This window comes from Ictalurus furcatus, chromosome 11 (genome assembly GCF_023375685.1).
Source record: "Ictalurus furcatus strain D&B chromosome 11, Billie_1.0, whole genome shotgun sequence".
Lineage (NCBI taxonomy): Eukaryota > Metazoa > Chordata > Actinopteri > Siluriformes > Ictaluridae > Ictalurus > Ictalurus furcatus.
The window spans coordinates 2,830,192-2,841,674 of NC_071265.1; the positions used below are offsets into that span (position 1 = coordinate 2,830,192).

At 43.5% G+C, this 11,483-nt stretch overlaps 1 protein-coding gene across 1 annotated transcript; it reads left to right on the forward strand.

Annotated features, from left to right (window-relative positions):
* Positions 1 to 337: 337 nt before the first annotated feature.
* On the forward strand, positions 338 to 3,657 carry her6 (hairy-related 6). Its single transcript, XM_053637035.1, has 4 exons — positions 338 to 731; positions 907 to 1,002; positions 1,135 to 1,222; positions 1,589 to 3,657. Exons 1-4 carry the CDS (start codon positions 624 to 626, stop codon positions 2,107 to 2,109), a joined length of 813 nt encoding a protein of 270 aa, XP_053493010.1. The 5' UTR covers positions 338 to 623; the 3' UTR covers positions 2,110 to 3,657.
* The last annotated feature ends 7,826 nt before the right edge of the window (positions 3,658 to 11,483 follow it).

Below are 11,483 nucleotides of genomic sequence, written 5' to 3' on the forward strand. Positions count from 1 at the left end.
CAATATGTTTATTGCGGTTGGATTCCAGTGACTCTGGATGTTTATTGCGCTGTTCGTGAGTGTGTGAGTTGTTGTTTTTTTTCCACCATGGATCTGAAGTGTTAATGTGTAACTGGGATGACGGAAGGCAGGCCCGGTTCGTGCCCTAAACCCGGTCGGCCGCGCGCCATTGGCCACCCGCTCGAGAGCCAAACAACCAATGGCGCTGCGCCGACCACGAGCCGTCCTCCGTCCGGGCCGCGTGTCCCTCGCGCTGATTGGTAGAAAGTTAGTGTGGGAAAGAAAGTTTGGGAAGTTTCACACGAGCCGTTCGCGTGCGGCCCGGGATATAAATAAGGGCAGCGAGGCAGCGCGCGGGCAGACAGTCAATCGCTTGCGTCTGTCGGCGACCATCACAGAGAGAGAGAAAGAGAGAGAGAGCGCGCGCGCGTGACACTGAAACTCGTTAAAACTCGGGGATAACGCTGCGGCGGGGATAACTCCACTCCACTCCACTCCACTCCCACACTTCTGGACTTTTACTGCGCACGCTCGCGGCGTGTTTTTCTTCTTCTTTAAGGACGACTGAAGAGTTTATCATTTGTTACACATTTTCCTGGATATTGTACGCAGAAAAAAAAATCATGCCTGCTGATATGATGGAAAAGAACTCGTCTTCCCCGGTGGCTGCGACCCCGGCGAGCATGAACACCGTCCCGGACAAACCCAAGACAGCCTCCGAGCACAGAAAGGTAGGATTTTCTTCCCCACTTATGATCTTTCCCCCATTTTTACTACTTATCGAGTTGTTTATTTACTATGTTTACCACCATTCCGACCCCACAACAAAGCGATCTTATACGTAATGGCATTTTACACTCTTGATTTATTTATTTATTTATAATTATTATTATATTTTTTTTTTAGTCATCCAAGCCCATCATGGAGAAAAGGAGACGAGCCAGGATCAACGAAAGCTTGGGTCAGCTCAAAACACTCATCCTGGACGCACTGAAAAAAGACGTAAGTATCAGACATCACAATACGGAAATACCTAAATACAGCCTCCAGATCACGTGTCATTACTCGGGTTTATTGGATTTATGGAATTGATATTCCCTGTACTGATCATTTCAGCGCTGTTTTCACCCACAGAGCTCCAGACACTCCAAGCTGGAGAAGGCGGATATCCTGGAGATGACCGTGAAGCACCTCAGGAACATGCAGCGCGCGCAGATGACCGGTGAGTTGCAATAAACACTCTAAATATTATAAAATGAAGCGTGATGCATCTCCCCCACACGCGCGCGCGCACACACACACACACACACACACACACACACACACACACTGTTCATACAGGGTTTTGAGGTTGATGCGCAAACAGATGAGTGTTCACGCGCACGCTTTAATGTTCAACTTTTGCGTTTAGGAAATTAAAAATAAGACGTGTATGAGGAGCAGGATGTAAGCGCGTGCAGTCTAGTAAAGCGCACAGTGTAGCACATGACACACCGACTGGAAGTTACGCTAAGAGCGGATGCTAGGAGTGTTGTGATGGTCGTGTTAAGATGAAACTCATGATGATTTTGGGTTTCTCCTCTCGCAGCCGCTCTGAACGCGGACCCCACCGTGCTCGGCAAGTACCGCGCGGGCTTCAGCGAGTGCATGAACGAGGTGACGCGTTTTCTGTCCACGTGCGAAGGTGTGAACGCCGAGGTGCGCACGCGGCTGCTCGGACACCTGGCCAACTGCATGACCCAGCTGAACGCGATGAACTACACGGCGCAGGCGCACGCCGGACCCGCGCCGCCTCCTCCGACCTTCGGACAGCCCGTGGTGCAGATCCCCGGTGCGACGCACGTGCCCGTGCCCGTCTCGGTGCCGGCGTGTAAGAGCGCGCCTCCATCCGGCGCGTCGCCGTCTGACGCTTCCAAGGTGTACGGCGGCTTCCAGCTCGTCCCGGCTACAGACGGACAGTTTGCCTTCTTGATCCCCAGCGGCGCGTTCACCCCCGGCGGCCCCGTGATCCCGGTGTACGCGAGCGGCGCAGCCACGCCCCTCCCAGCAGCCGCCGCGTCTCCGCGCGAGGCCTCGCTCACTTCAGACTCTGTCTGGAGGCCTTGGTAGAAAAACCCAGAGAGACAAAGACTTCTGAAAGACTTTTACACTGTTCATATGCTACATGTTTCGTCTGTTAAAGTTTCATTTTTTTGTTTAGTTTTTTTTGTTTGTTTGTTTTTGGTTTTTTTTTAATGGAAATGTGTTTTAAGAAGAGATTTTTTTATGCACTATATTTGTACAGCTCAAAAAGGGAGAGAAGTTCATATTGAAACGAGATTTATACTTATAGCTAATGTCTGTTCGGTGCATTTTTTTATATTTGCGGTATCTTTTTTTTCTAAAGGTGATGCCAAAGATATGCGGAATGCTTTTTTTTTTTTTTGTGCGAGATTCTTCTTTTTGGAAGACTAATAAATTTGTTTAAAAAAAAAAAAAGAAAAAAAGTTTGTCTATGTCGTGATGTCATATTCCCGCTTTCCAAAGTGCATCTGGGAAACTTGGGTTGAGTTGCCAAACTCAGAACCGCATCTGACATGACTGGAAACTCATTAAACCCAGACTGAGAACTCAAATAAATACAGGGGATTAGTGATGCATCAGCAGATGCGGATGTAAAGATGATTCAATATCAACAAGCAGAGACAAGATGTACAAAAACTCTACAACTTCAGCCAGACTGGAACACGTGTGTTTAGGTAAAGCATACATGCATTAAACCTTAACCTTATTTATTTATTTATTTATTCATTCATATATTTATTTATTTATTTATTTATTTATTTATTTAAAAGCACTTACATTACGCCTGCTGCACTTCACTTCACAGAACAAAAACTCCACGTGTGCAGGAATAGCTATGCGCAAATAAGCACAACAAAACACATCATTTAATTTCAAGATAATCTTTAAAACTCCAATTAATTAATTAAACGTCTCTGTGCGCACTTTGGAAAAGCAAGTCCAAGAGTCCTTTCTATATCTCCACAAAGCATGGCTCATTAACCGCGGGTTTGGTTTGGGGAGGAAAGTTTTTTTTTTTTTTTTTTTTTTTAAACTTGTGTGTATATATTTAGAGCTGGATAATTAGCGGAAAGAGGAGACGCACACAGAGAGAGAGAGAGAGAACCGGAAACGGGAAATCAGCCAAGCCACCAATATGAGCCGATTTAACCAACCGAGGATGCCACTGCGTCTAACACCACACAGATCCAGAGGCGGCGTGCTATTTCACAGTTTTGGCTGGATGACACGAACACACAGCGCCATCTAGCAGCGAACTGCTGAAAAACACCCCAAAAGTCGGAGACCACCTTACATTTTACATTCGTATTTAGAAAAAGACACACACTTCCCAGACTTGGAGTCTTTTCTCACACGCGCTCTTAAAAAAAATAAATAAAGGTTCTGCCACGGTTCTTTACAACACAATGGGTTCCGCAAAGAACCTTCTTCTTGTCAAGAGCCATTTTATAATGTACAGGGCTCTTGAGTTGAGCTATATGGTTCTTTGGAGATTAAAGAAGTTCTTTGTTTTTCATTGTAGCAGTGTGTTGGTTCTTCAAAGTATCATCCTTTAACAGGTTAAAGTGAACCCGATAACCTGGAAAAGGTTCTCTTGGCATCACTTTTAAGAATCTTACTTTGGTTCCTTAAAGCACCAACTAAGGGTTGGTTACACCAACCTGGTTCCTGGCGGCACTGCTGTGAAGAACCATTTGTGGGTTCTTTAAAGAATCCAGTAAATAGATGGTTCACCAACAGAGTACCTTTTATGTCCAATTTCCAAAGAATATATGCACAGAATATATATATATATATATATATATATATATATATATATATATATATATATATATATATATATATATATATATATATACACACAAACTACCAGTCAAAAGGTTAGACACACTCATTATTTATTTGATTTTATTTTTTCACATTTTATAATAATAATAATAATAATAATAATAATAATAATAATAATAATAAAGTCATCAAATCTCTGGAGTAACACAAACAGATCTATGGGAATTATGTTGTGATAAAAAAATCTCAAATAAATCAAAATAATTTAATATTTTAGCATCTTCAAAGTCGACGCCCTTTTCTCCTAGAATTTCCAGAAATGTATTCTTGGCGTTTTCTCGAGCGATTTCTTGAGGAATTTCCCTGAGATGATTTTTTATACAGTATTAAAGGAGTTATATAGTTATAAAAATATTTTTGCTCTGAGTCGTCCGTTTAAAAACAGCTTTTTTTGTAAATAAAATGTGAGTTTTCTAATGAAAAAAACGAATATGTTGTAACAATTATATTTTTGTCTACGACACCGATTTCACACGTTTAATCACACACCTTCAGATCAAAAGGTTTTTAACCATCATGAGAAACGTTGCAACATTCAAGTGTCCACAAACTTTTGACTGGAAGTGTGTATATATATATATATATATCTCCTCGGAGATTTTTATCCACTCGAACCGTCCTTTTCACAGTGCGTTGAGACGATATAGACACACGTCCAATTCCAGGTCGATTCATAACATTTCCAGTGGACTGGAACTTCTTAATTATTGCCCTGATGGTGGAAATGGGCATTTTCAATGCTTGTGCTATTTTCTTATAGACGCTTCCCATTGTGTGAAGCTCAACAACCTTTTGCCGCACATCACAGCTATATTCCTCGCTCTTACCCATTGTTATGAATGACTAAGGGAATTTGACCTGTGTGTTACCTCATATTTATACCCCTGTGAAACAGGAAGTCATGCTTGAACAATATCCTGTTCCTAGTCACCCTGGTGTACTAAAAAAAAAAGTAAAATATCAATGGGAACATACTTCAAATATATTTTTCTCACATGAACAATTGTTGCACACTTATATTTAACAAAGTTGTTTATATATATATATATATATATATATATATATATATATATATATATATATATATATATATATATATATAAACCTGTGTTGTGTTTGATATCCATGACAGCAGAGTATTTTGTGATTTTTTTTAAAATAAAAGATCAAAAGATTACATAATAAAGACAATTTTTCACAGCCTTCTTTGCTCATATTTACCAAGGGTGCCAATATTAGTGGAGGACACTGTATGTGCATATATACATATATTTATATAAACTAAATATGAAATATTTTGGAAGACATTTTGTTAAAAAGTGTTCATTTCCCCTATGTATGGAGACTTTTGGGACACTCAGTATTTATTTATAATAATAAAACTAAAGCGTTAACTTTCTTTTGTTGTTGTTGTTATTATTGTTGTTGTTGTTGTTTTTGTATGGTCCAGTTGTCATACGTGTCGTTTAAGTTCACCATTCATTTGCATTCTTGATTAACTCATTTCAAGTAATAATAATAATACATTTAAGCATCTCTGCTCAACAACTCAACTCTGTTACTACAAGATTATAGCTACAAAGAATATTAATTCGAAAAATTTCTTTATTTATTGTAAAAAAAAAAACCAACAACAACAAGAAAACAACAACGTGTTTGTCATGATGTTGAAAGCGACACAGGTTAGCGTCTTCAACCTTTTAACGTTCGGATTTTTGTAGAATGTCGACGCCTCGGTGGTACTCTAATGCTGGAACGACCCTTTTCACGTGATTATTTACACCATAGAGTATTATTCACGTGAAGGCACGTCATGCTGAAATCCCACATCGCTCGTACGTGAAAAACACGAGCAGCAAGAAACGATGAGCTCTAAAAACAAATGTGATGTAATGCTAACGCACGCATCTCGCTAGCTAACACATAGCATGAAATGACGGCGATCTGGATCTATTTTAACGATTAACAATGACGACCAAAGCAAAGCGGAGTGCAAACGGTGCTCTGTGAAAAGATCAAGAGGAGGAAGTACAGCATCGTCCTACGACACGAGTGAGAAAACATCTGAAACGTACAACTCGAGGAGCACGAGGAGATCGTCGCTAGCGGCAGACGCTGGACGTCTACACACGACCGTGGCTCTTCACCGGTACGGTGTTCTTGACGATGTGCAACTCCATAACTAGGGATTCGGACGCAATAAAAACAACTGAACGTGCATGATTTTCTAACGTCTATTCGTTGCTACTTACTCGTTTATAGCTTCGGCGTATGGTGTATGAGGAACAATTCTATTTTGTTATAGAACTACGGTTGAAAAGAACGTTTTGAGCGAGACCAGGTGCTCGTCGCCGTCAGCCATTCCAGTGTGGCCGTCCTTTCCAGAGAATCGGGGAAGTCTCCGTCCAGTTGTTTGCAATTACCAATCTGCTAAGAGGCTCATGGCTGAGTGTGTTCATTTCAAATTTCCATCACACCTTTTATGGTTCCAGGATGAAGGAGATAGAAACCATATGTGTGTGTGTGTGTGTGTGTGTGTGTGTGTGTGTGAGGGAAGTCTTGCATTGAAAAGACCCTGGAAGGAGCGAGCAGACTGAGACGTTCTGCTACGGTGTTAAAGAAATAAAATGTCACTAAACGGTATTATGAAAAGTGCACGTTTGGTACTGTTAGTACGTGAAGTCGACTCCAAAAGTCTGAGACGGTGATGAAAAGGAAGTGTTAGGAATCTGAAAACGAGTTTAAAAAAAAAAAAGGATCTGTTCGATTTGTTGGACGCTCTTGAACAGATTTAAGATTGGGAGGTCAGTGTTTAACTGTAAGGAAATGTGTAATGATAACGGGCGTGTTAACTAGGTTGTACAAACCGGTCAGATTCACGGTCTTTTAGTCTTTAAAGTATACCATCAGATCAGACGATCTGATCTAACACGGACTGTCAGGTTTTACACAAAACTTAACGCGGGGCATTAACGCAAACGCAGGGCGAGTGTGTCGAAGTAGAAAAGGAGACTAGCGCTCGGAGACTAGAGTTCAGAGACTAGTGTTCGGAAACTAGCGATTGGAGGCTAGCGCTCGGGACTAGCGATCGGAGACTAGCGTTCAGAGACTAGCGATCGGAGGCTAGCGCTCGGGGACTAGCGATCAGAGACTAGCGATCGGAGGGTAGCGTTCGGAGGCTAGCGCTCGGGGACTAGCGATCGGAGACTAGCGATCGGAGGCTAGCGTTCGGAGGCTAGCGTTCGGAGACTAGCGATCGGAGACTAGCGTTCGGAGACTAGCGATCGGAGACTAGCGTTCAGAGACTAGCGATCGGTGGCTAGCGATCGGAGACTAGCGATCGGAGGCTAGCGTTCGGAGGCTAGCGATCGGAGGCTAGCGAACGGAGGCCCTGTTTACACTAGTGCACTTTTGTTTTAAAACACATAACTGTTGCTACGGTTACGCCTGTCACCTACACTACTCCATCCGGCGTTTTCCACCCTCGAAAACGGGAGACTTTCGGAAACGCCGAAGACCCCGTTTTAGTCTGAAAACTCCAGGCTCGCGCTTCAGTGTAAACGGACCAAAACTAAGACTTTTGAAAACGAAGGTGTGGCTCCGCCCACATTCGCTCCCTGATTGGGTCTTCTGGATCATCACGTATCCTTCTCTGATTCGTCAAGCCCCTACCACATGACCGTTACGCTACCTCGATCGTATACACAGCAACACGGAGACTGAACCGCGAGCTTTTCTGGCTTTGTCGTCATTCTTAGCCGCCGTTGTGCGGTTCAATTCTGTATTTTATAACACTGCAGCTGCTACATGCGCAAGAGGCGAGCTACGATTAGAGCGATCACCAACGAATCTCATTTCGAGCGGCGTAAGCCCTACACGGAACGCCGGTTTGGACTAGCAACCGACTTCCTGTTTACTGTATGCGCATGCCCAGTGTGCATGAATGGTCATGTGACGTGCGTATTCGGTCGTATAGCGTGGACGGAGATCGTTTCTGAAACGCGGCGGAAACGCCGGCGTGGACGAGGACCGTTTTCGTTTTAAATCTAAACAGTGTAAACAGGGCCGGAAATTTTGGCTCCCAGAAGTGTGTCCTTTACCTGGAAAGATGAATGTCATGTATCTTTAAAGCTTTAAAGCTTTAATTAAAGTCCATTCACATACATTAAATCATTTTTAAAGGTGCAAAAGGTGTACTCTTGATAGTTAGATATTATTTTATCAGACTGTACTGTATACGGCAAAATGTTTGCTTAATATTCATAACATTTGCATTTTAAAGACTCGATATGTATTATAGTCAGTTGTTGCATTAACAACTCTACTGCTACGGTGGAGAACATCCATGGCATTTAAATAATAATAATAATAATAATAATAATAATAATAATACATTTTATTTTGGATTATAAAGTATATTTCATCTTATCATTAGTTTGCTGCAACACTATGTACTTTCGCTTGTCACTGTACCTTACTGTGTTTTATTGTGTTGAAAGGTGCAGGTACAGTGGTGTTCATTGCATGTAAGGGCATGTTAAGTGCATGTAGCTTTACTCTACAGACTAAATGATGTTCAATCATTTGACAGGTACACTACTGTATATCCACATTTCCAGGTGAAAAGTCCATACTGCAGTTGTGAAAGATGTACCACACCTTACTGACATGGAACGCTAACGGTACCGTTTTTGAGACTCTGACACAAGCTGTTTATTTTAGTGAGTCTTTGCATTTTTTTAATCGACAGTGTTTACTAGACATGGTACTGATCCGATACTCAGTATATAAACATAAAGGTGGATCGGAGAAAAAACAGTAGAACAGGTGGTATGTGTGAGTACCACCTGAGGGGAGAGGACAGGTACTGTTTAGGACTGCTTCTCTGAGCGTTGATTTGGTGTTTATTCCTGAATCACAGCTCGAGCCAGTGGCGTGATGTGAGACTATTATTGGTGGAGTGTAAGATCAGACTGGTGGTGTGTGAGATCAGACTGGTGGTGTGTGAGATCAGACTGGTGGTGTGTGAGATCAGACTGGTGGACTGTAAGATCAGACTGGTGGTGTGTGAGATCAGACTGGGGGTGTGTGAGATCAGACTGGGGGTGTGTGAGATCAGACTGGTGGACTGTAAGATCAGACTGGGGGTGTGTGAGATCAGACTGGTGGTGTGTGTGATCAGACTGGGGGTGTGTGAGATCAGACTAGGGGTGTGTGAGATCAGACTGGTGGACTGTAAGATCAGACTGGGGGTGTGTGAGATCAGACTGGGGGTGTGTGAGATCAGACTGGTGGTGTGTGTGATCAGACTGGGGGTGTGTGAGATCAGACTGGTGGACTGTAAGATCAGACTGGGGTGTGTGAGATCAGACTGGGGGTGTGTGAGATCAGACTGGTGGTGTGTGTGATCAGACTGGGGGTGTGTGAGATCAGACTGGGGGTGTGTGAGATCAGACTGGTGGACTGTAAGATCAGACTGGGGTGTGTGAGATCAGACTGGGGGTGTGTGAGATCAGACTGGTGGACTGTAAGATCAGACTGGGGTGTGTGAGATCAGCTTGGGGGTGTGTGAGATCAGACTGGTGGACTGTAAGATCAGACTGGAGGTGTGTGAGATCAGACTGGGGGTGTGTGAGATCAGACTGGTGGTGTGTGTGATCAGACTGGGGGTGTGTGAGATCAGACTGGGGGTGTGTGAGATCAGACTGGGGGTATGTGAGATCAGACTGACATCCATGATGCGTAGATCTTTATGCTGCATTCAGTGATGAGTGACGTACTGTATATGTTCCTCAAAAACAGTTTGAATAAGCGAATATATCTCTAGCTTGATTAAGTGTAAGTAAATACTTGTGTATACAGTACAGTAAAACTCATTTAAATGTAAAAAGCGCTGCTGTGTGTACTGTTCACGCTGTGAGCGGCCATGTTGATTTGACGTCGTTTGCTGAACTCAGGGTTCAGGAGACCGTCCCGAGTAGGAATTCCGAGTCGAGGAGGCGTTTCCTTTGGTTTTTCCTAGATTTAAGAAAGAAAGCTGCTATATAAATAGGAGGTATTAAAGCATGGACCAGTCCTCTGTATCACAGTGTGTGTGTGTGTGTGTGTGTGTGTGTGTGTGTGTTGTGCAGATGTTGACACACACCTCTCAACCTCCACCTCAGAGCTGAAAAACAGCTTTATGAGTGTGTCGGGTTACGAGCGTGCTGACCGTGCACATGTCACAACACGGCTGTGGGGTTAGCTGCCATGCGTATCGATGAACTTTTCCCACACTCCACCACGCGCTCCGAGAGGAACGCGGGGAAAAGGACTAAAGACCCCTCTTTGCTTCCTCCTTAGCTCTTAAGTGCTACCATATGGCGTAATCTCTCTCTCTCTCTCTCTCTCTCTCTCTCCTCTGGCTCAAAGTCACTAGCATGCTGTCTTTGACTGCAGCTCAGACAAGTCAGGGCTTTATGATTTAAGCCCAGGGCTTGCTGTACCAAGGCCCAGACTCGCTCTGCAGCCAAAACCCCCTCCTTATCCTCTCTTCCACTCCGCTCCACTCCACCTCTCTCTCTCTCTCTCTCTCTCTCTCTCTCTCCTGCAGTTGTAGAGGAAAGGCTGTTTTCTGGCAGGAAATGAATAGCTCCCAGATGAGCACAGGAACCTGAGAGGTCGTGAGAAAGAGGCGATCCCCCCTCCTGCAGCCGGCGCACTGCCAGCCGCCGGGGGAACGTGGGAGAGCGCCTCACTGACACACGCATCAACTCTCCTGCTGCCTGGACGAGCAGCCTGCCGCCACACACACTCACACACACATGGCCCGAGCCAAGCAGGGCAAAGCAGGGTCGACCAGAGAGTGTGTACAGCTACACACATGGAGGAGTATACATTCACCCAGATGCTATAATACAGTAAACATGCACTCACTCACACACACACACACTCTCACACCCACACACTACACGTGTACCTACACGTCTGTGACTGCACAGGTGCTCTGTGTCAGGAGGAAGCGCAGGCCGGATTCTCCTCATTCCTCCTATGGATGTTAGCGCACACACACTCGGCACGTTCCACAGATCCGGTGAAAGCAGGAGGAGCTCCAGGTCTTCACACCGAGCGGAGATCAGCGGGCTTAACCCTGTAAACTCACAACATTAGTGTACAACAGGAAGAAGAAGAACGAAAAGAAGAAGACAAAGAAGAAGAAGAGGAAGAAGAAAACACATTTCCTTGAAGCAGTTTTTGTGACTGACATTAGCATGAATAATTCTTTTCTATCACTTTTCTCCTTCTTTTCTTTTTTCCTTCCTTTTCTTTTTCTTTTTCCTTTCATTGTTTTTTTTTCTTTTCACCATTCATTCATTTTTTTCTTTTTCTTTTGTCTTTCCTTTTATCCAATCTGTTCTTTTCTTTTTTCTGTTAACTTTATTGGTTTTTTTTTCTCCCCCACCGTAATTTATTTCTTTTCAGAGGCTAGAATCTTTTCGTTTCTTTTCCTTTTTTTTCTGTTCATTTCCCTGTTTTTTCTTTTCTTTTTTCCCCATTTATTTCTTTTCCGAAGCTCGAATAATTTTTTTTCT